The 22,363-nt window shown below is 64.8% G+C and overlaps 7 protein-coding genes across 7 annotated transcripts; 4 read left to right on the top strand and 3 right to left on the bottom strand.

Annotated features, from left to right (window-relative positions):
* Positions 1–1,396: 1,396 nt before the first annotated feature.
* Positions 1,397–2,332, top strand: EMIHUDRAFT_198780 (hypothetical protein; the record flags this gene model as incomplete). Its single annotated transcript, XM_005759710.1, has 2 exons — positions 1,397–2,162; positions 2,250–2,332. 2 exons carry the CDS (start codon positions 1,397–1,399, stop codon positions 2,330–2,332), a joined length of 849 nt encoding a protein of 282 aa, XP_005759767.1.
* Positions 2,333–2,769: 437 nt separating this feature from the next.
* Positions 2,770–4,953, bottom strand: EMIHUDRAFT_198779 (hypothetical protein; the record flags this gene model as incomplete). Its single annotated transcript, XM_005759709.1, has 1 exon — positions 2,770–4,953. The coding sequence occupies one exon, from the start codon at positions 4,951–4,953 to the stop codon at positions 2,770–2,772; it is 2,184 nt and encodes a 727-aa protein (XP_005759766.1).
* Positions 4,954–6,019: 1,066 nt separating this feature from the next.
* EMIHUDRAFT_426194 (hypothetical protein) lies at positions 6,020–7,674 on the bottom strand. The gene is made up of 4 exons (XM_005759708.1): positions 7,039–7,674; positions 6,652–6,808; positions 6,477–6,613; positions 6,020–6,399 (listed from the first exon to the last, which is right to left on the bottom strand). Exons 1-4 carry the CDS (start codon positions 7,624–7,626, stop codon positions 6,166–6,168), a joined length of 1,116 nt encoding a protein of 371 aa, XP_005759765.1. The 5' UTR covers positions 7,627–7,674; the 3' UTR covers positions 6,020–6,165.
* A 1,082-nt stretch (positions 7,675–8,756) lies between these two features.
* EMIHUDRAFT_97132 (hypothetical protein) lies at positions 8,757–9,791 on the top strand (the record flags this gene model as incomplete). The annotated part of the gene is made up of 1 exon (XM_005759707.1): positions 8,757–9,791. The coding sequence occupies one exon, from the start codon at positions 8,757–8,759 to the stop codon at positions 9,789–9,791; it is 1,035 nt and encodes a 344-aa protein (XP_005759764.1).
* Positions 9,792–10,429: 638 nt separating this feature from the next.
* Positions 10,430–13,250, top strand: EMIHUDRAFT_448569 (hypothetical protein; the record flags this gene model as incomplete). Its single annotated transcript, XM_005759706.1, has 7 exons — positions 10,430–10,518; positions 10,620–10,737; positions 10,820–11,176; positions 11,251–11,470; positions 12,401–12,558; positions 12,659–12,705; positions 13,178–13,250. Exons 1-7 carry the CDS (start codon positions 10,454–10,456, stop codon positions 13,248–13,250), a joined length of 1,038 nt encoding a protein of 345 aa, XP_005759763.1. The 5' UTR covers positions 10,430–10,453.
* Positions 13,251–13,318: 68 nt separating this feature from the next.
* Positions 13,319–15,039, bottom strand: EMIHUDRAFT_198775 (hypothetical protein; the record flags this gene model as incomplete). The annotated part of the gene is made up of 6 exons (XM_005759705.1): positions 13,319–13,331; positions 13,405–13,468; positions 13,938–14,012; positions 14,070–14,121; positions 14,521–14,574; positions 14,938–15,039. The coding sequence occupies 6 exons, from the start codon at positions 15,037–15,039 to the stop codon at positions 13,319–13,321; spliced, it is 360 nt and encodes a 119-aa protein (XP_005759762.1).
* A 2,492-nt stretch (positions 15,040–17,531) lies between these two features.
* On the top strand, positions 17,532–18,999 carry EMIHUDRAFT_350962 (hypothetical protein; the record flags this gene model as incomplete). Its single annotated transcript, XM_005759704.1, has 1 exon — positions 17,532–18,999. A coding segment is annotated over exon 1 (1,250 nt), but the record flags the coding sequence as incomplete, so codon positions are not given.
* Between the last annotated feature and the right edge of the window lie 3,364 nt (positions 19,000–22,363).

Genomic DNA, 22,363 nt, shown 5'->3' with positions numbered 1-22,363 from the left:
GGAGCGCCGCCTCAACACGGGGTCTCGGCTCTATCGAGCCATGCTAGCTCCAGCCGCAGCCCCACCCGGCCGCCCGAGGGTGTTCCCGCAGGCAGAGAAGAGAATCGTGATCTCTTCCTTCTGGTACGGGACCCCTCGATCGTCTCGCCCCCCCTCACTGGTATGTTCATTGGGGGGGGTCATAACAAACACGGTGCAGGATTGAGGTGCACGCTGCCGAAGCAGTGTCGTCCCCTCTCTCCCCGACGGCGATGGCGGTGTGACCGATCGAGCTACAAGAGGGACTTGTTCAGCAGGATCCGGGTTAGACTGGCGCACTACCTCACTGGGCCTGAGACCGCCGTGCGCTTCCCGTCACCGTCTCGGGTTTGTGTGGGATCGAACCACTCCGGGATGGGCAAGCCCATCGTTCTGACTTGCGCCTTTCCTCCACCTGCAGGAGAAAGCAGGGGGTGTGCCATCAACTGGTTAATTGTCAAAATTCCTGTTGTGCAAGAGGGGAGGGGACTCTGACGGAGTGTGTGGCGGGAGAGGGCAGGGAATGGGCGCGGGGGATGGGGGGGGGGGGGGCTCAGCCGTGCAAAAAGCATCAATTAATAATAGTAGTGAAGAAATAATGCTCGGCCGTTCATGAAGTCCGTCTCGATCTGGAGGAGACGGGTCAACCCCGTGAGGACCAGATCAGGTTCACATTGTCGTAGCCGGAGGTGATGTTGACCTTTAGCTCTTGGGGCCACATTTCCGCTTTGGTTTTTTTCCCACTGACCACTCGGGCAACTTTTACCAAATGCAAAAGTTGCACCTTACCATTCGGGCAAATTCGATTGCATTTTACCACTCGGGCAAACTCGATGAAACGGGCGGACGGAAGACGCATCTCTTTAGTGCACTTTATAGCGCGAAACTTGGCGTAATACCTCACATCGTGACGGCGATCACCCGGCACGGAGGGCACATCGGCTACACGGCGGGCGCGACGCCGCTGCTCGGCGCGTGGACCGACCGCGTCCTCGTGCACTACTTGCGCGCCATCCTCGCGAGGGAGGAGGAGCGGGAGGCAGGGGCGCGAGCGGGGGGAGATGAGCGGCAGCGGGTGCAGGAGACTGCCCACGCTGTATGTACGAGCACAGCAAGCTGTGAGATCCGTCTTCTTCCAGAGCTAATTTATGAAGCGTTTTCGACAGCGACGTGTGTGATTTCTTTCCCTCAGTCGTAACATTCTTTTTCTCGCGATGTCTGCTCCGCTCGCAACGCCATGGTGCATGGAAAAAAGAGAAATTTCATCGGAGAAAATCAAAGAATAAAGAAGGTCTTTTTCGAGTCCCAAAAGTCGCTCTAAAAAGAACCCACACGCCGATCTTTGTCTCTGTCACGCGTCGCCGACAGCCACACACACATGGGGCTTTTCCTCTCCAGGCAGTTCATGCCTGTCCACATCAGTGAGTTCACGCTCCCCACGGACGATGGCGCCCCGGGAGCCTTCGCGTACCGCAAAGTAGCTGCGAGCGAATCTGTGAGCCAGGCCCGTGACCACGAGGAGGACGAGGAGGCGGCGCGCTTTGCAGAGGCAATCAAGTCAGAGTGCAGCTGCACTTGGAAGGATGTGCGAAACTTTGCATCATTCGTCGCATGCGTCCTTCTCTCTGTCTCCCTACTTATGGTCGTGGGAAAGTTCATTCACGACGGCACCGACATCCACGAGTCCCGCACTGCGGAGGGCGTCCGGCACTCCGGCTCCGCAGTGCGGGCGGCGCACCTCGTGGTGCACCCGGAGATCCAAGGCGCTGTGGCGCTCGCGTCGACTTTAGCCGTGAAGAAAATCGCTCTCGTCATGTTCTACACGCCTTGGTGCCAGCATTCCCACGCGCTCCTGTCTGAGTGGGCGGCGGCGCGCCACAACATCATGCACAGCGGCCTGGCCCCTGGCCACGCCGATGCGCTGATGGTCAAGGTTGACTGCTCGAGTTTTGCCGACCTGTGTGAGTTTGTGGGCATAAAGGGCTACCCGACCGTGCTTGTGTACACAGACGAGACGGGCTACCTGAGCAAGTATGTTGGAGCTCGCACGAGGCTGGGCTTCCAGGCATTCATTGCCGACAATGTGCCCAAGGCCAACGCACGCGCCAACGTTGCCGGCTACGATGAGAGCTACGACGAGCCATGTGAGCCCTTGCGCGCAGTCGCCTCCCATCCCGCCCCCCGTCTGACGCGCCGCACACCGTTGCATAGACTCGTACAATGTGCCCAAGGCCAAGAGGAGGCCGGACGTGTCGCTTCTTCGCCGCCTGAAAAGGCGCGCCCGCCGCGTGGTCGACTCGCCGGCCGTGGCTGAGCTGCCTCCTCCGCTTTCGCCTGCTCCCCGCCCTCTGCCCTCTCTTGGCGCACCGGCGAGCGTGCAGTACTCTGTGAGGGTCCCCAAGGGCATCACCAGCGGACAGCGGCTCAAGGCGCGCCTTGAACCATGCCGCCGCAGCTCCCCTCGCCCCTCCCGACTGCCGCCCCCAGCGCCGCCCCTCCACTACCGCCCTCCACCCCGCCCCTCACCCCTCTCTCAGGTGCCCCTCCCCGGCGGCGACTCCCTCTTCGCCACCGTCCCAGACGGGCTGGCGGAGGGCGACTCCTTCCTTGTGGAGAATGGAGGCCCTGCCCGCAAAGGCCGCAGCGCCCCAGTCGCTCCTTTTACGGTCGAGGAGATGGAGTACACTTGGTCCTTCGGGGGCTTCTGGGACTCGTCGACGTACATCGATGGCAAGCTCTACTCGCCCGTCTTCACGAGCGGCCAGTACAACTGGAGCGCCCAGCGTCAAGCGCCTTCTGCTCCGCCGCCGACGCTGCCTCTGCCTTGGCGGCTGATAGCACTGCCGCCGACTCCGCCTTATCGACGCCGTCGGTGGTGGTGCCGCACTTGGAGCAGCGCTTGGCGTCCATGCCCAGCGCGCGGGAGCAGCGCGGGCAGCGGAAGGCCTCGCCCTGGACGACTGGTGTGTCCCCTTCAGCCAGCTCATTTACCGCGGCCTTGAAGCCGCCCAACTTGCTGCTCGCCGCTTCTTTGGCGCTCGAGTAAAGATCGCTCGCCTTCTTCTTCATCGACTGCAGCGTGGAAGCTTCTTCCCCAAGATCGTGTACGACCTTCGCCTTCCCGGCCGCCGCTGCCACCGCCTCCTCCGGCGCTTTGCCCTTGTGGATCGCATCCTTCGCCGCCTCGACCGCCGCCTTGGCCGCCTCGGGCGAGAGGCCCGCCTCGAGTGCTTTCTGCTCCACCGCAGACGCTACCTCCGCCTTGGCGGCCGACAGCCGAGCCGCCGACTCCGCCTTGTCGACGCCGTCGGTGGTGGTGCCGCACTTGGAGCAGCGCTTGGCTCCGACGTTTAGGGCGCGGGAGCAGCGTGGGCACTGGAAGAGCTGTTCCTCAGGCGAACCGAGCTCGCGCGTCAGGGAGTCGTGCGCGGCCTGTGCCATCTCCACCGCTGCCGTCACCGCCGCCTCCGGCGTCTTACCCTTGTGAATCGCATCCTTCGCCGCGTCAACCGCCGCCTTGGCCGCCTCCGGATGAAGGCCTGCGTCCAGCGCCTTTCGTTCTGCTGAAGCCACTACCTCCGCCTTGGCGGCCGACAGCCGGGCCGCCGACTCCGCCTTGTCGACGCCGTAGGTGGTGCTGCCGCACTTGGAACAGCGCTTGGCATTCATGCCCAGCGCGCGGGAGCAGCGCGGGCACTGGAAAAGACGCTGCTCTTGCGCCTCCGGCGAACCGAGCTCGCGCGTCACGGAGGCGTGTACGACCTTCGCCTTCCCGGCCGCCGCTGCCACCGCCTCCTCCGGCGCCTTGCCCTTGTGGATCGCATCCTTCGCCGCCTCGACCGCCGCCTTGGCCGCCTCGGGCGAGAGGCCCGCCTCGAGCGCTTTCTGCTCCGCCGCAGACGCTACCTCCGCCTTGGCGGCCGACAGCCGAGCCGCCGATTCCATCTTATCAACGCCGTCGGTGGTGGTGCCGCACTTGGAGCAGCGCTTGGCGTCCATGCCCAGCACGCGGGAGCAGCGCGGGCACTGGAACGCCTGGGTGTCCACGTCCGCCAGATCCAGCTGGACTGCATCGCGGGCCGTGCTGCCCGCTGCAACTCCGTTCGCAGCCACTTCAAGCGGTGCACCAGCAGGAAAGGGTTGCGCAACCGTCTTGCGAGTCGCACCCAGGTTCTTCAGCTGCGCGTCGAGACGCCGCGGCGTGGACACTGCCTGCGCCGCCTTGTTCTCCTCTCCAGGCGCGCCCCCGCCGGCACCGGCACCGGCACCTCCGCCCGCAACAGCTTCAACTGGTGTGCTGGCTGCCACGGACTCGGCTGCCGTTCTGCGAGCTGCACCCAAGCTTTTAAGCTGTGCGTCGAGGCGCCGTGGCGTCGACACTGCCGGCGCCGCCTTGCTTGCCGCTTCGGGCATGGCTCCACTTGCGTCGCCGGCCGCAGCAGACGATTCCAGCTCAGCTCCACCGACCTTGCCAGCGCGGAAACGCGGCCCCTCTGCCTTTGTGGCGCTGGCAGGCAGCGTTCCGTCGTCATCAGGCGCCCTCACTTGCGCCACTTTCAAAGCGGCAGCTTCACCTGCTGCCTTGGCTGCTTCAGGCGAAAGGCCTGCGTCAAGAGCGTCCTTTGCTGCTCTTGCTGCCGCAGCGCCCTCCTGTGCCGCCGCCGCCGAATTGCGCCCGAGCTGCTTTGCTGTTGCTCGCGCCCGGGCTGTTACTTCACTTGCAATCTCCGCCGCCTCGGCGGAGCAAATTCCTTTGGTGATTGCATGCTGCGCTGCTTTGGCTGCCGCCTCCGCCTCGCTGGCGCACCAGGCATCATCCATGCCCAAGTTGCTGGCGACATCCGCTGCAGCGCCTGCCGCCTTTGCCGCCTCGACCGAGATGCCAGCACGGAGTGCGTCTTCCACCGCTCTGGCGCTGGCTCTGCTTACGCGCATCACGGCCGCGATAGCAGACGGCTCGCGGTCCTGTTGCCAGGCTCAGGCCGGATGTTTGGACGCACGTCAAAAATTGGGCTTGTGTTGTAATTCCACCTGATGAGCATCCGTTTCGCGGATGAGTGAGCTCGAAATAGCTGCGCGGCAACGCTTCAGTGTACTCTTGAGCACTTGAGCACTGGATAGGGTCGTTCCGCGTGGTACGGGACCCCTCGATCGTCTCGCCCTCCCTCACCGGAGTGAGTGTTCATTGGGGGGGTCATAACAAACACGGACGGTACAGGATCGAGGTGCACGCTGCCGAAGCAGTGTCGCCCCCCCTCTCCTCGACGGTGATGGTGGTGTGACCGATCGAGCTACAAGAGGAGCTTGTTCAGCAGGATCCGGGCAAGTGCACTCTTAGCTTACTGGGAGAAAGGGGAGAGGGGGGGGGGGGGGGCTCTAGGCCCCTAAAGGCCCTACCTACGCGCGGCGTGAGTGAGAGCTCGGAGGCGAGCTATGCACGGCGATCGAGGATGGCGCGGTTCACCCCCTTCTCCGAAGCGACGGAGATGCGTTCCGCGTGGTGTGACACAAATCTCTCTCTCAGTGTTTAAGTAATATGTATTTTTAGCTTAATGGGAGAGAGAGAGAGAGAAAATGGGAGAAAGGGGAGAGGCTCCAAGTACTCCAAGTGCTCCGTCTCTCTCTCTCTCTCTCTCAGTGTATGTGTGTGGCTCTACGAACGACGACGACGACGACGCTGCCTGCGGCAACGGGCAACGGCAAGCAGCAGCGGCGGTTCGCGCCGCCGCCTAACCTTTATTGGAGCCAGCCCCCCTGTGCGCGATGTGGCCGATCGTTGCGTGCTTTTGCGTCGTGTGGTGTGACTGGTGTGTCTCGGGCCTTTAATTACACATGCACATGCACATGCACACGTACACGTGCATCGAACATTCACGGAAGTGCTATCCTCTCCAGGACCAGTGTGCTCTTTCGTCTTTGGACTAGAGCTTGGTGCGCGGAGACTAAAGCCGTACTGCGGAGTTAGACTCGCAGGCACGAGGATGTGTATTGTGTATACGTACGCACGTAGAAAGAACCTTGCACAAAAAATCGCACGGGCCGGCGCGGCGTCTAGAGCCGCCACACGTCTCGCTTGTCTATACTGGCGCCTCTTCCTCCGCGAGCGCGCCGAGGTGCCGTCGAACCGCGCGGCAGAGCGCATTGACGTTATAGCCGCCCTCCAGAACGCTGATGATGGGCACCGCGCCGCCGCTGCCAACCGCCGCCACCATCGCCGCCGTGACCTACCGGTTGATTGGCACGTCGTGCACGGGAGCCGACGCTACGGGCGGGCGGACTACGCGGCCCGCAGCGTTGCACCCACGCAAAATCGTCGTCGTTGCACGAGAGGCCCGCGAGCGGGTCCTCCGCGTGCGCGTCGAAGCCCGCGCTGATGAAGACCTATAGCCCGGGCGCGGATCTCCGAGTGAGCCCACGGACGGCCTCGGCGCGCCGGGGGGGAGCGCCCATGCAACGACCGCGTCGGGCGCAAAGCTGCAGACCGCGGGCAGCAGCGTCTCGCGCCACGCGCTGCGGAACTCCGCCGAGCCGGAGCCCGGGGGCAGCGGGCAGTTTACGATGCCTCCGTGGCGGCCCGCGCGCCCGGCGGCGGCGCCTATCCAAAGCGACGGAGGCGGCGGTCGCGCCCCGTACGGCGTGCTGCGCGTGGTGCCGGAGTGCGATCGCCTGTCCCGGGGTAGCACGGCGACTGGTGGCTCGAGGCGTACAGCACGTCCGGGTCGGACCAGGCGCATGCGGCGTCGCCGTTCCCGTGGTGCACGTCAAAATCGAGGACGGCGATGCGCTGCACCTGCGGCGTTGGGAGCGTGCCTGTCGAGCATCGACCCATCCTAGGTATGCAGGTCTGAGGTGGGGCGAGGCGAGGCGAGGTGAGGTGAGGTGAGGTAGCCGAGGCGGGCTTAGAGGCGAGGCGAGGCGAGGCGAGGCGAGGCGAGGCGAGGCGAGGCGAGGCGAGGCGAGGCGAGGCGAGGCGAGGCGAGGCGAGGCGAGGCGAGGCGAGGCGAGGCGAGGGCGAGGCACGTCGTGCGCGACGCGCGCGTGTGCGACGCCAACCATGACGTTGTTGAACACGCAGAAGCCCATCGGCCGCTCTGGCTCGGCGTGGTGGCCGGGAGGCCGCACCATCACAAAGGCGCGCCTGGGCTCGCCGGCTGCCTGCGCGCCGCCCATGCCCATGCACATGTACATGTACATGTCGTCGACAGCGGCGACCACCAGCCCTGCCGCTCGCGCGGCGGCAGCACCCGTGCCAGGGCTTGCGATGGTGTCCCCATCGATAACCATCGGGAGTCGGAATCGCTTGGCACGCGTGCAGGCGTCGCTCACGCGCCGAATATGGGCCTCCGAGTGCACCCGAAGCAGCTGCTCGCTCGTGACGTCAGCTTCGGGCTGGCGAACGCTCAGATTCTCCCCGAGCTCACGCACCCAGCCACGCATCGCAGCAAGCAGCCCCTCGAGACGTGCGGGCGACTCTGGATGGCCACCGAACCGGAGGAGCCCAGGGTCGTGCTGGAGGCAGACGGGCGACGTGTAGAGTGCCACCGGGCGCAGAGTCGAGGCGCCATTGAGGGTGGTTAGCGTGAGCAGCAAACGGAGGCGTCCCGGCATGGCAGAGGTCGGAAGCGAGTGGCTCCTCGCGTTCACTTAGACTTGTTTGGTATTGTCAGCGGGTCGTCGCGGGCGCAGCCGCCATCGGCAAAACAAACACAACACCCAGTACAGCCACACCGAACGTACCGAGCGAAGAGCCGAGCGGAAGGAGGACGGGGAAGATGACTCCGAGGAGGACGAACCAGTGGAAATCCAGTTGTCAGATGTCACGATGCATCCGAAGGGGACCCCAGCGCCGGCATCATCCGTAGAGGCACGAGTGTTCGAAGAGAGAGTGGACCTGAGCAACAACATGACCTGTAGGCAAATGATCGGAGTGGGAGTCAGAAATGTGGTCCTTGCGCGAGGGGAGCTCGATAGACTCGAGGGGCTAGGATACGCCGCGAGGAGGACGGAGTTGCGCCGAAAGGCGAAGGTATTGCTAAAAAGGCGAAAGAAGCCGCGAGAACAAGGGACCGGCAGGCGGCGGCGTCGCAGGACGAGGCAGAAGAGAACGACGCGACAGAGGAGGAAGTGACAAGGGAGAGAACGACGAGGGTGGGACGACCGCGAGGTGGCATGAAGGTTGCAGCGAGAATCGGCGAGAGACTGCGAAGAGAGATAGGAAGAGGCAGACTCCCTAGGGTGGGCGACGGATAGCGCACCACACACCTCTCCTTAAAATCCCTGTGTGGTGGCGGCGTGCCGTCCTCCCATCCCTCCCTTGGGTTGTCTGTTTTCTTTCTTTCTTTCTTTCTCTCTCTCTCTCTCTCCCATCGGCCCGTGCCACGAGAACGACGCTTTGAATCGTTTTCTAAAAGAAAGAAAAACACGCGGACCAAGAGAGGGATCGGATCTGGACAAATTCTTTTTCTCGCGATGTCCACCCCGCAAACTGGCAAACAAGGAAGGAGCTAGTGTGATTTCTTGTTGGTTTTCTAAAATCTCTCTCTCAAACAAGGTCCTTCGCGTCAGAGAGGGTCCTTCGCGTCAGAGAGAGCTTTAAAAAAAGAAATTCGCGCTCTGCGACTTCCTCCCGCTGCACCCGGCTCCCATCCCTCCCTGCAATTGTGTTTTCTTTCTTTCTTTCTGCACCCGGCTCCCGCTTCCAGGTAAAACCCCCCGAAGCCTCAGCTCTCCAACACGTCATGCTCTCGCTCCTCGCCCCGCTCGTCCACGCCGACTCGGCACCGCAGGACTGCCCTGCGGCGGCGCCGCGCGTGCCGGTCGCCGACTCGGAGGCGGTCGGCGCAGCACTCTCAACTCGCGGCTTCGTCGTGCTCACGAACCTCACAGAGGAGGGCGCGGCCGCCGACTGGGGCGCGGTGGCGCTCGGCCTGCCCGAGCGCGTCTTCCCCGGCCGGCTGCTCTCCTCGGGCTCCAACACGCTGCACGCAGTCCACGAGGAGAATGCAAAGGTGTCGGACCAGTATGCGTCCCAGTGCCGCGAGAGCCCGGAGGGGTGCGAGGCGTGGTCGTCGAACTTCACCACCGCGGGAGCGCCGCTGCTGCCTCATACGGACGGCTACGTGTACGGCGACCACATGCCGGACGTGATCTTCCTCGTCGCCGAAGCGCCCGCCGAGCGCGGCGGCGAGAACTTCGTCGTTGACGGCGAGGCGGTGCTCGTGCGGCTCGAAGCCGACGCGGCGACCGCGCCGCTGGTGGGCGCCGCGCAGACGGCGAGGGTCGACCTCACCGAGCGGGTGAGCTCAGGGGGCATAGCCACCGGCCGCGAGGCTTTTGGTCCCATCTTCCGGCGGCGCTCAGACGGCGGCGTCTGGTGGCGGCGGCAGCTACAGACGCGGGCGTACGAGAGCGGGATCGAGCAGCCCGCCGACGGCGCGCCCAGCTCGGTCCGCGCGGAGCTGCAGCCGTACCAGTCGCTGTGGAGGCCCGCGGGCGCCGTGCACGAGGCGGAGCAGACAGAGGCGATGCTCGAGGCGGTGGACGCTGCCATCCAGAGGGAGGCCGGCGCGGCGGAGCGCTTCTCGCTGCGGCGAGGCGAGGCGCTGCTCATCAACAACTACCGCGTGCTGCACGGGCGCGAGGGCTACACCTCGCGCGGCCGCGACGGCCGCAAGGTGTGGCGCGTCTGGTGTTGGACCGACCGCAGCCTCGGCTTGCCTGAGGGCATGGCCGAGGTGGGCTCACCCTTTGATGCGGACGCGCTGCTCGACTGAGGCGAGTCAGTTGCGGACGGCGAGGTGTGTGTGGAGACTCTAGAGTGCACAATCTCTCCCGCCCGCGCGCTCATCTTGTGATTTTGGCGCGCGCGCCCTCTCTGTACTCAGATGGTTGTAGCTCGGCATGCGTGGGCGGACGGCGGAGGCGGAGGCATGGGGCCGACATTAGAGGATCCCTTAGATCGATCTTCACAACACGGCCTATAGATACTGACTCGCTATCTGTCTGGTATAGCCCCAGCCGACTCCGCAGGTGAACCCTCGAGGGATCTCGCGTTGTACGAACTCTGTTCACAGCCTTGTTATTGAGAAGAAAATACCTCCTATGGCGCTGTGCGCTGGCCTGTGAGAGGTTGAGGTGCGAGCCCTGGAGGCCCTGGGGATGGGGGGGGACTACCCGCGGGCTTAGAAGGCCCGCGCGCAGGGGGGTGGGGCATTGAGACCGGTCATGAATGAGTGCGCGACACGCATGTTGCGAGCAGCGTTGTTGATGTTTTGCGCATCGCCACTGACGGCGGCGCGCGAGAGCTGTTGCGAGTGGTGTTGGGCGAAGCCCCGGGCGCTGCCTTCACACCGAGCAGCTGGGAGTGGCTGCAAGAGGCAGACAGACTCGCTAGAGCTCTATCAGTGGTGTGTTTTCCGTCACCACCGTACGAAAAATGGCCACGCCATCGGTCCCCTACATCGGCTCTCGCATCGTCCTCATCTCCAAGAGCGAGATCAGGCGCGCGCTCGTGCGCGCGGCGCGCCTCCTCTCTCTCCAGCGGCGACTGCGTGTCGCAGCCGCTCTGCGCAGCGCGAGGTCTCGCCCCCTCCGCTCTGCAGGTACGAGGGCACGCTCGGCTCGGTCGACACGGCCGCCTCGACTGTCAAGCTGCACCAGGTACGCTCTTTTGGCACGGAAGACCGCAAGACCGAGGGCGTCATCCCAGCGTCGTCGCAGGTGCGCAGCGCCCAGAGGCGCTCCTCTCTGCACGCCGCCACCAACGCGCCACCTCGCCGCGCCCCTCCCGCGCCACGCGCAGATTTACGAGTATATCATCTTTCGCGGCGCCGACATCAAGGATCTGCATGTGTGCGAGTCGACCGCCTCGCAGCCCGCGGCCGCCACGTCGGTCACGTCTGCGGCACCCGAGCAAGCGCCAGAGGCGCTGCCTCCGAGGCCGGCGGCAGCGGCCTCGGAGGCAGCGCCGGCGTGGGGCGCCAACCCGTCGCAGGCCAGCGCCGCGGCGCCGGCGCCGGCGGCTCCTCGCACCCAGGGCCAGAACAAGGCCCGCGGCGGCCGAGCGCAGCCGGGCATGCCGCGCCCGGCGCCGAATGGCTCTGCAAACGGCCATGCGGAGGAGTTTGATATCCAGGCCATGCTCGCGGGCTTCGACAAGGTGCGCGCCGGCGTCATGCGCCCCCCCCCCTCCCGCGCCGGCTCAAGCCGTCCCTTGCCCCCCGCCGCCACCAGGGGATGGTGATGCAGGAGGCGAGCGAGCGCGTCAAGACGACGACCGCGTACAACCCAAAGGTCTCCATGTTCGACACGCTCGACGAGGAGGTTGCAGAGGAGGGCGGCCGCAAGGGCGGCCGCGCGTTCCGCGCGGAGATGCGCAAGAACGACATCAGTACGTTTGGGGAAGACATGATCAAGGAGGCGGACCGGCGCGCGAGGGTAAAGGGCAGCGGGCGTGGGCGCGGGCGCGGCGGCGGCGGCAAGGGCGGCGGCGGCGGCAAGGGCGAGCGCAGGGGGCGCGGCAAGGGCGGCGAGGGTGGCAGCAAGGGCGGCGGCGGCGACCGGCGCCGCGAGGGCGGGCGGGGTGGGCGGGGCGACGGCGGCGGGCGCGGGCGGGGGCCAAGGGGGGGGGGGGGGGCCCGGTTCCCGGTTGGGGTCCGTAACCTCGGGATTTTTCCTCCGGCATGGGCAGCGGACTTCCCTCGGGGGAGGGGAGTCTCCCCGTCCCGACTGGGGAGTCCCCCCCCCCCCCCCCCCTCCCCCCCCTCCGCTCTGGGTGGGTGGGGCTTTCTATGGATCGCTTCGCTCACTCGATGTGGTCTCGCACTTTCTCTCACTGTGCCGACCCGGCATTTCGCGGGGCGGGGAGGGGGGTCTCTCTCGGAGCCTGAGGCCGCGATACAGCAGCGGTGGAGAGCGCTCGTGGAGCGCTTGCGCTCTAGCCTATCGTTGTCGCCAGGGCGGCGGCGGTGGGGGGAGGGGGCCGTCGCCAGGCCTGGGCGCTGGGGCACGTCCCGGCGCACGTGTGCAGCTAGTGCTGCCGTACATAGTGGATTTCTCAAATGTTCATGTCCTCCAACATGTCAAATTCCGCCCTGATCCTACCCGACTGCCCACGCCCCGTTCGCGGGCGCCTTCGCCTCTCCATCTGGCATCTCGCGACTGCTCCGCGACCGGTCTTACTGATACTCTACTTTACGGCCGTCTCCTACCCGCATCTCCGCGGCGCTCTCCGCTCCCGACTCGCCCGTGGCCGTGCTACGACTCGCCGACGCCGTGGCCGCGCGGCGGCGCTTCGCCACCGGCATCGCAGCGTGGCGGGCGAGGACACCGCACGCACGCCGGGCGCGAGAGTGTTGTCCTCCCTTCCCCGCCCCTCCTCCAGCGGCGGCGGCGCTGCCGGCAGCAGTACTGGAGCTGCCGCCGCCGCAGCGTGGCTCGCCGCGGGCGTTGTCGTGGCCGCATAGCGCGCATACCCACGGCGCGGCACCCGCGAGGCAGAGGTCGCAGTCGCAGTCGAAGAAGAAGTGCCTGTGGGGAGCGGTGCACGGCGTCGCGAGCGATAGGAGGGAGTGGGAGGGCTCGGGATGGATGCCACCGCGGTCTCCCGGCTGCACTCGGCCACATCTCCGCTACATCTCAGGCCTGCGCAGCCTGGCGCGTCGCGTCGCCGCCGGCTGCCGAGGGTCGGTGTACGTGATTCGCAGCTCGTCGCCAGCAGGCACCTGCCCGAGGTGCAGCCGAGGTGCAGCCGAGGTGCAGCCGAGGTGCAGCCGAGGTGCAGCCGAGGTGCAGCCGAGGTGCAGCCGAGGTGCAGCCGAGGTGCAGCCGAGGTGCAGCCGAGGTGCAGCCGAGGTGCAGCCGAGGTGCAGCCGAGGTGCAGCCGAGGTGCAGCCGAGGTGCAGCCGAGGTGCAGCCGAGGTGCAGCCGAGGTGCAGCCGAGGTGCAGCCGAGGTGCAGCCGAGGTGCAGCCGAGGTGCAGCCGAGGTGCAGCCGAGGTGCAGCCGAGGTGCAGCCGAGGTGCAGCCGAACCGAGAGCAGCAGCCGAGAACGAGCCGCGATCGAGCCGAGATCGAGCCGCGATCGAGCCGAGATCGAGCCGAGATCGAGCCGAGATCGAGCCGAGGTGTGGCCGCACCTCCGCAGTGGTTACCACGCGCAGGCAGCCGCTCGAGTCGATCTCCCACGCCGCGTTTGGCGAGCAGGAGTGGTTGAACATGGCGATCGATGCCTAGTCGCCAGCCATTGGTCAGAGCCGAGAGGAGCTCAGAGAGCAGGAGGAGTGGAGCACTGCAAGCCATGCCTAGTCGTCCACCCTCGATCATCACAGTCGCTAGTTGATGCAGCAGAGGGGAGCATGGCGGTCGCTGCCGAGACGCCGATGCCAACCTCACGCAGCGGATCGCCTGATGTGGCAGCGCAAGCGGACGCTTCTTTGGCCCGCCGTCGCCCGCTGTTCACAACCGTGCGGCCGAGGGCGGCGGCGGGGCGGGCGGCGGCGGCGAGGGTGGCGGCGACGGGGGCGGGGCTCGCGGACGGTCCTCGCGTACGGCCCTCGAGGAGGCGGAGAAGGAGGTAGTGGGGACGGTGGTGGGGGGGGTGGAGGAGGCGGTGATGATGGTGGGGGAGGAGGAGGAGGAGGCGGTGATGGAGGAGGCGGTGATGGAGGAGGCGGTGATGGAGGAGGCGGTGATGGGGGGGGGGGATGGTGGGGGAGGCGAGCAGGGGCCGTGCAGACGGTCCTCGACAAACTCCGCCGTGAAAAGACGCGACTGTCGTCCGGCGCGGCCGCACACCTCTGCCGCACCTCGGCCGCACCCTCGACTGCATCTCGGCGCTTGCATCTCGGCGCTTGCATCTCGGCGCTTGCACCTCGGCGGATCTCGGCTGCATCTCGGCTGTATCTCGGCTGGTGGGGCTACCCGGCTCGGCGGGCGCGTAGAGCGTGAGCGAGTTGCAATACGCGCGGCCGAGTAGCCCGCTCGTCTCTGCGAGGCCTATGGACAGGGGCGGTGGACTTGTCATGGACGTGTCATGGACGATGAGGTGAGCACCGCTAGACTCGGCGAGGCCAAGCCGCGCGTGCGCCCCCAGAAAGAAGCGCGCCTGGAACTCGAGGGTCGTCAATGACCGCTGGTCCGTCCTCGACTGTCTGTGTGCGGCGTGACCTTGGGCCCGGGGTTGTCCTCTTGTGTGTGAACAGCTGCTGCGCCGGAGGACCGAAGGGTGTGTGAAAAGCTGCTGCGCCCCCGAGGGAGAGACGCGCCTGCTGCGCCATCGCGAGGAAGTTGGAGGCGAGCTGCTCGGGCACCTGCGCGGCAGCAGGCCGTGGAGAGAGGAGAGGGAGAGCGGGCGCGCGAGCGGGAGTGGGAGAGAGGACGGAGGTGGCAGAAGGAGAGAGCGGCTCCTCTCATCCTGTCGTCGCGGGCAAATCTCGCGCAGATCTCGGGCAGATCTCGGAGGAGGCCGCGCCTCCTCCTCGGGCGGCGAGAAGAGGTCCATCACATCCTCCATCTCGTCGACACAGACGTCGGTGCCGTCGCCGGCGAGGTCCTCCGCCTACGCCGTGCCTCCACCAAGGTCAGGGCCGGAGCACCGCCGAATACACGCTCGGAGAAGAGCCTCCGCCCGATCGGCGTACTGCGGCTCCTCGGGCAGCGCCGCGGAGCGCCAGCGCAGCAGCAGCAACCGCAGCAGCAGCCGCAGCGAGCGTGTGTCCTCTGGTGGCGCGATCCCGGCGGGAGGCGAGCGGAGGAGCGCGAGGGCCTGGCACTCGTCGTCGTGCACGAGGCGCGCAGCCGGTGAGGCGGCGCAGCGCCCGCACAGCCGGCTCGTCCGGCACTTGCCGCAGGGCGGCGTGGTTGTCGGCAGCGGAGAGAGGCAGACGCAGCAGTGGCTGCTCAAGGCCGTGTCGTTGCAGACCGCCGCTGCTGGCAACGCGCGAACCACCTCCGTGCCGGCCTTGAGGCGGCGCACGGCGAAGACGCCCCGCCCGGCACGGTCAGTGTCGCGCACCTCGATCATATCCAGCCGCAGCCGGAAACAAATGTTGGCGCCGCCCCCTTCTTCCAGAAAGAAGAAAACAAAAATATTATTCTCTCGTTAAAAAAAAACATATTGCACAATTGAACAGGACTGTCGAGGCCTCCGTTCGGCTGATGCGCGGTTACAACCGCACGGGCGAGTGGCCAGAGCCCATTCTCACCAGCCCTACCCCGCAGCGCGGCCGCTCGCCAAGCCCCGTCGATGAGTGGTCAGATGGTTAGTGCCCGAGAGCGAGGGGTCCGGGGGGGAGCACAAATAGGACGCCCAGCCCTGCCCTCGTGCCGCCGAGTGCATATCCTATGCGAGAGAGATCCCCTGTGCCCTGTGCCCAGCCCTCTCCGCGCGGCGATGCGCCCTCCCCCCTCGCTTTTGCAAAATCCTGCAAAGGTGGGGACGTGTCTGTCCTCGACCCAGCCCTAGCTTGGGATGTCCGTTGTATTTATTTATTTATTGTCCAGAGAATACAGAGTCGGTGCTGCGCGCGTGACGCGGGGCGCCGGAGGTCCTCAGAATTGTCTGGCGTCGGCGCCGCTACCCTCAGGCCGACGCGCATATCTCGCTCACGCTTGCTTGCGCCGGCGCACAGCCCCCCCCCCCCCCCCCCCCGAAGGAACACACATCGTCTCCTCTCGCCGCGTGCCCGACCCGCGGGACGGCCACCCACAGCGAATGCACGCGGCTCTCTCAGGTTAGGTGAGCGAGCGAGCTACAGGGTTGCCCAGTTCTTGTTCAGCAGCTTGTCAGCGATCTCACGTAGGCGAGCTTTGACTCGTCCGCGGTCGCATACTTGAGGTAGCCACCAGAGCGATGCGAGATGGCGCGGTCAGTGGAATTGATCAGCTCGGCGCGCGACATGTTCTCGGGCAGATCGCGCAGTGCCTGGCTTATCACCGAGGGGCGTTGCAGGAAAGTATTCTTTTTTCGCCTTGGAAATCAGTCTCTGAGAAAAGAAATTCGAGCGAAGCGTGATAAAGGCCTGCAAAAGGCGGGCACCCTCCTTGAGCTGACGTCCTGATCAGGAGCTCCTGCACTTGCAAGCGCGTCCTGATCAGGAGCTCGACAGAGGCGTCGAAGCCCCACCGTGAGCATCATCATGGCACTCTACAAGGCACTGTCAGCCCTCTTGCCGACTGTGGCCCTGGCGTCGTCCTCCAAGCTGCTCGGTAACCAGCTCTCGTACTGCGAGCCACGTGCTTGCGAGGATGAGATCGTGCCAGAGACCATCTACTGCCGGCTCACCTTTGACGTGGTCAACTTCACCGTGGACGGGGTCGGCAACATCACGACTCGCGGATACCAGCGCAACGACACCGACCGCAGCGCAGCCACGCCGATGGGCCCAACGATAAGCGTGTATCCCGGCGACAATCTCACAATCGAGCTGTTCAACAACCTAGACCAGCCGCTGCTCCGGCAAAGGGGCGTGCACAACTTCTACCATGACTTCGAATGGACCAACGTGCACACGCATGGGCTTCATGTCAGCGGCGAAGAGCCCGGAGACTCAGTCTTTGTTGAAGTCGGCCCGAAGTGTTCGAAAAACTACACCTACAGCATCCCCGAGGACCACATGCCGGGGACGTACTGGTACCACCCCCACAAACACGGGTCCACTGGCGCTCACGCTGGAGGAGGAGCAGTCGGCATGATCAAGATTCTCGACCCAAAGGGCACGCTCCCTGCATTCATTGAGTCGACAGACATCGTGCCGGAGCTCGACCTGGTGATACTGGGGCTTGCCGGCGTAATGAAGCAGGGCGCAAACAAAGGCGTCGAGGACAAGATGGCTAAGTGCTGCAAGGCCTACAACAACATCAGCTACAAAACCCCGTCGCAGGTTTTCAAAAGCAGGGCCTGCGATGATTTTGGGATGGCTGGGATGATCGACCCCAAGTACTTCAACGAGGACAGAGAGTGTCTGAATGCCACCCTCAAGGAACTGAATGTCAAGGACTGCGATCGGGATCAGTTCATTGCCGAGCAATGCGACCGGTCCAAGGTTTGGAGCGCGCCCTTCGACTACACGGACGGAGACAAGGAGGGGGGGGGAAACACCTTCCTCGTCAACGGTGATTACAACCCCACGCATTACGTTGCTGCGAACGCTTGGACGCGCCTTCGCATTGTGTACGCTTCGATCGATCAGCAGCTCTACTTTTCCTTGCCAGAAGGGTGCGACATGGAGCTGATGGCCAAGGACGGCGTCTACATTCGCGACATGCCCCGAAGGACCAGTTACGCGTACTTTGGTTCTGGCAACCGTGCTGACATCCTCGTGCGCTGCGCGGGACACACAGTCGACAAGATGCCATGCCCCGAAGACAAAAACAGGATGTGCACGCGGTACCCCATCACGGCCTGGTTTTACAACGAAGCGGGGGAATCGGACAACAGCGTCTGCGAAGCGGTCAAAATGCTAGACCCTGGCTCGAGCGCGGCGAACATCTCTCAGACCATGTACGATGCCGCCAAAACCGCAAATGAAAATTTCGAACCCTCGCTCGTTGCACTTGGAACCATCATGGCCGTACATGAGACTGGCGTCGAGACGTGTGATCTGCCGAATATCAGCGTGACCTACCCTTGCTACCTGGCCGACCTGAGGGACGTGACTGACAGCCAGCTCGCCGCCCAAGCGGGTTTCAGCCCCGACCGTCACATTCATTTTGCCGGGAGTGGCGGCTCGCCGTTGCCATCGATTAACGGAGACTACTATGGCAACGGATACTTCCACACGGGCGACGAGCCAGACATAAAACCTCACCAAAACGACTCGAGGATGGCCGTGCTCCGGCACAGCAGGGCAGGAGGGGAAGATACAAACGTCTTCAGCATGCCTGTCGGCAGCCTGGTCAACTTCACCCTCCATGGCGTGCACTTCCACGCCTTCCACTGGCACGTGAACCCGTTTCAGCTGCAGACGTCGTACGATGAGTTCGGCCTCTTTAACAAGGATGGCCTCGAGACCCACGAGCGACCACGGGCTTTTGAGAAAGGGGACAAGGATGATCGCGCCTTTGAGCCCTATTTCAAGGCTGGTGACTGGCATGACGTTCTGATGGTACCTGCCAAGTGGTGTGCGCCCGTCGACAAGTACGACTGCACGGGGGATCCGGACCAAGGTGACATGCACAACCAAACCGGCGACAAGAACAACTCATTCGGCCAGTGCACTCCTGAGTACTGGGCGCAAACAAACCTTTCCTTCCCCGTCCGCACGAATCTCGACCGTTTCGTCAGTCGGCAGGTCGTCCACTGCCACGTCCTCGAGCACGAGGACCAGGGGATGATGACCCTGCTCGACATCCAAGAGTATAGCAAATGGAAGGAGGCGAATCCAATGGGCGGACCTCAGTCGGGCGACGAGAACAACCACAACAAGCTCGCGTACGGCCGTCAACTCGACCAGATGTGCTACGGACCAATGCCTGCAAACGCAAAGGAAATGGGCATATGGTCGAGCAAGGAAGGAATGTGCTGCGCAGACAAGGATGACGACATCTGCGAGGCGGGACTGAGCTGCCAGTGTGGTACGGAGGACACGACGACTTCCTTGCTCCCGCGGTCCGTTTCGAAGAGGAACTGCAAGTGTCGCCCATCGCCGCCGCCCTCGCCGCCCTCGCCACCGCCCTCGCCGCCCTCGCCACCCCCATCGCCGGAGCCAGTGTCCTGGCTGCGCCTCGCGGCACTCGCCCTCGTCGTGCTGCTGGTGGCGGTCCTGATTGCGATCCTGCTGAAAGCCCTGACACGGGCGAGGCGATGCCCCCCTTCACCTGATGTCCCCAAGCAGAGCCTCCCCTGCGCTGAGTCCATTTAGACCGCTCCTCGAAACACCAAAGAGAGAAGCAGGTGAAGATGTAGATATGTGTGTGTGTGTTTAGTAGAGTGAAGCAGGTGTAGTTTGTGTGTGTTTTGTAGAGTGCACCATCACCTGTTTCCCGCGTGTGGGGAGCATTAAACCTTTGTTGTCTTTCTGTGTGTTCATTGCGCATTTTGCACATTAGGTTTTTCCCGTCTAGTAATTCGCAACGCAAATCCTCATACGATGATAAATTTCTTTTTGCGCACACGCGCGAGGGAAAAAAATTCTTTTTGCCCGTGGACGAGGCCTCGCCGATCGCGGCGCAGCTCGCCCAGCGCGCCGTGGTCGGCTTCCTGTCGACTGCAGTCTCGGACTGCCTCACCAACGGGCTGCGCGTGCTCAAGACGTCGCGCCAGACGTCGCCGACCTCCCTCTCCTACTCCGCCGCTGCCGCCGCCGTCCTGGCCAAGGACGGTGTGGCCGGCTTGCTCGGGCGCGGACTGCGGACCAGACTGCTCATCACGGGCTGCAGAGCGCGCTCTTCGTGGTCGTGTGGAAGCTGATCGAGCAGCGGCTTGACGCCACGTGGCTCTCGAGAGGGGGCGGTGGGTAGAGGCGTGGGGTCTTGCACACTCAGACACGGCGGGGTGGCCCTCTCTACACATGCCTCTGTTTCGTTCCAGCGCCAGTCTCCGCAGGGACCGCACCTGAGACCTGTGTTTGTGAGGGCGTGAGAGACTTCGCTTTCATAATTCTTCTTTTGTGTCGTCGCGTTTGGAGCCACCTACGTACCCGCCGGGTACCCCAAGCAGACCCCCTGTGTGAGCTGGGGAGCTAGCTGCGCGGGAGCGTAGAGCCGAGGCCCTAGCGTACAGGGTACAGCCGAGTTACGCCCGCGTCCCACGTCCGTACGGCTTTATCGTTTATGCGTAGGCGGTAGAGCTCTAACTGCGCCACACGCGTGTTCTCTTCTCGGAAGGTGCTTGTCGCAGTGGCCGGGCGGCGCGAGCGCTAGGACGGTGTTGGCAAAATTGGACCCTCCGTGGTAGAAGCAGCGCGAGAGGGTGAGCATCATCTGCGACGAAACTCGAAAGTGCCTCGTGACACACTCTGGGCAGGCGCCAGGCGGCGCGTGCGCGCGGCGGGGCGTCAGACTTGCGCATGCAGGGCGAGGGGCGAGCGTTACCAGGTCCAGAAAGATCTCAGCAACGTCGGAGCTGTTGAAGTCGTGCTTGAAGACAGGGTTGACCATGCACTCTGCGCAGCCTTGGGCGCGCACACGCGCTGTCACCGAGCGGGGGAGAAGGACGGACGCGTTTAGGCCGGCGCCACCGCCGAGCACAGCCGCCTTGAGAGGCGTGTTGTCCGTCGCGAGGAAGAGGGGCACCTGTGGGATATGTCCTGGACGAGTCATGCACAAGCACATGCTCGCGTGTGGTCCGCCGCGACAAGAGAAGATTTCGCCTTGCCCTCGCGGACAAGGCAATCCAGGATCCCAGTCGCGTCACCCACTGTCATGCGCACGTCCTTCTTGAGCAGCACAGGGGCCTTGGCAAACTGTTCCGCGAGCGGGCAGCGGGAGCTGAGGTGCGAAGGCGTGGGCGCCGACTCCATACAGCGCAGCGCAGCGGCGCGCCTTGTACGGATTGCCAGGTGCGCCGTCGCCGAGGCGGAGGTGCACGCCGTCGAATGGCTGATCGGCAAAGAGTGCCCGCCTCCGCGCCTCTACGGTTCCTCTCAGGTAGGGGGTGGCCGTAAACAGCGCGCGGATAAGGCAGCCGAGCGAGTCTGCGCGGAACTCTGCGCCTCCGCGCTCGCCACGGGATGCGTTGCGACTGTGCCGAGGGTGGGGCGGTTAGTGGCGCTGATCGGACGAGAGGTGCCAAGATCGCTCTCACTGCGATCCTTCCTAGGTCGCTAGACCAGTGAGTGTTGCCAGTGACCCGCGTGTACTGCCTGCCGCTGCTCCAGAACTCGTCACCGCCCGGCGCTGGTCCATTCCACCGATTGACGGGCACATCCCTCAGCGCGGCCGCCTCCTCCGCAGTGACTCGCCACTCGATGCGTGTGCTGCCCAGATCGGTCGGCTCGAAAAAGTCAGAGAGTGGGACGGGCGACAACCAGTCGACCAGCAGCACCTGCGGCGCCAAAGGGGAATGGGTTTCGGTCACGGCTGGGAGACGGCAGGTAGCTTGCGGTGCGGACGCCTGCCGGCGGTAAGCTGCCAGGCGCAGGAGGTAAGCGATGATCCGGAAGCGGTCACCGAATCCAAGGCATCGGGGGTTGGTCCCCGGCATGAATGGACGGCACGTGTACACAAGGTATTCTGCTCCCGGCGCATGGCGGTGCGCAGCATGCCACCGGGCGTACTCGCTCAGCCAGTGGGCGCATGGCGTGGGCTGAAGGTGCAGGAGAGGGCGGCGCTGCCCGACGACAGGGGTAGCCCTGTGATGGCGGTGCATAATGGACACTCCCAGCTGGGCTTCCCTTCCGGCGGCTTGTCAGAGTGGAAGGTGTGCGCCAGCCAGAGAGAGGGACGCGCGAGTTCGTGCACTCAGGCCAATCGTTGTTTTGTCGAGTTTGGCGCGGCGCGAAAAATCACGGTGTAGGGCCCAGGCACACAGTCGAGAACGGACAAACAGAGTACAGAGATCGATCGACACGGTCAGGCAGCGCCGGGTCTCAGAGAAGGCTGCAACCGCCTCTGTCTACTCAGTATTAACGAGCGTCATCTTGTAGTGAACAGGCCGACTTCGCGGTTTGAGCGCCCAGCGCAGACCGACCGACCGCAGGGGGGGTCCGGTCGGCGGCCGCGGAATACCGCAGACCGAAGGGGGGGTCCGGTCGGTCGGAGCGCAGACCGAGGGGGGGGTCGGTCGGGTTGGCTCGAGGGTCACACCGCACACGGTGGCATCATGGTCCAGGGGAAATTTGGAGACGCGAAGACCGGGTGCGAGGCAGATCATGTTGCCGGCATAGCTCTGCCCGCGCGCAACGCGCAGCATGTCGCGATACGCGATTAATAGTTAGAGGCTGCGCAGGCCGTCCCGTTTGCTGTTTGAAACGCCTGTTGCGCTGGCGCCGCTGCGCCGTGCGCGCGCGCGCTGGCCGCTGCCGGGGCTCTGTCTCACTCTCACGTGCCGCAATATGTATCACACACGGCGGCTTCTGCCACCTCTCGATTGGTTCCACTTTCTACGCACACCTACCGGGGAAGGGGCGCTTGGGAGCGGGGGCGGGGGCGGGGGCGGGGGCGCGCAGCGCGGCTGCGCGGCGCGCGCAACAGAGGGTAGGGTGGGGAAGACGGCGAGGAGGGGGCGGCGGCGGCGGCGGCGGCGGCAGCGCGCGCGCGGCGCGCGCCACGAGGTCTCGGAGTATCGCAGGCTAGGACAGGATACGGCGGCAGCGGGAGAGGGAGGGAGGCGAGAGCGGTGGGCGATGAGAGTGATTTCCCCGATCTCGCTAAAAGTGGCCGTGTCCCCTCCGGGGGGGGGGGGGGAG

The sequence above is a fragment of the Emiliania huxleyi genome (genome assembly GCF_000372725.1).
Source record: "Emiliania huxleyi CCMP1516 unplaced genomic scaffold EMIHUscaffold_8, whole genome shotgun sequence".
In the NCBI taxonomy this organism is placed as follows: Eukaryota; Haptophyta; order Isochrysidales; family Noelaerhabdaceae; genus Emiliania; species Emiliania huxleyi.
This window is presented reverse-complemented; position numbering and strand designations above follow the sequence as displayed.

Bases quoted from the DNA above. Each gene is read 5' to 3' on its own strand.
- EMIHUDRAFT_426194 (XM_005759708.1), bottom strand. From the start codon at position 7,626: ATGCCGGGACGCCTCCGTTTGCTGCTCACGCTAACCACCCTCAATGGC. The intron at 6,614-6,651 runs GTACGGGGCGCG...CGCTTTGGATAG, and splicing joins GGCACCACGCGCAGCACGCC to GCGCCGCCGCCGGGCGCGCG. The intron at 6,400-6,476 runs GTCGTTGCATGG...CCCGGGCTATAG, and splicing joins GCAGCTTTGCGCCCGACGCG to GTCTTCATCAGCGCGGGCTT.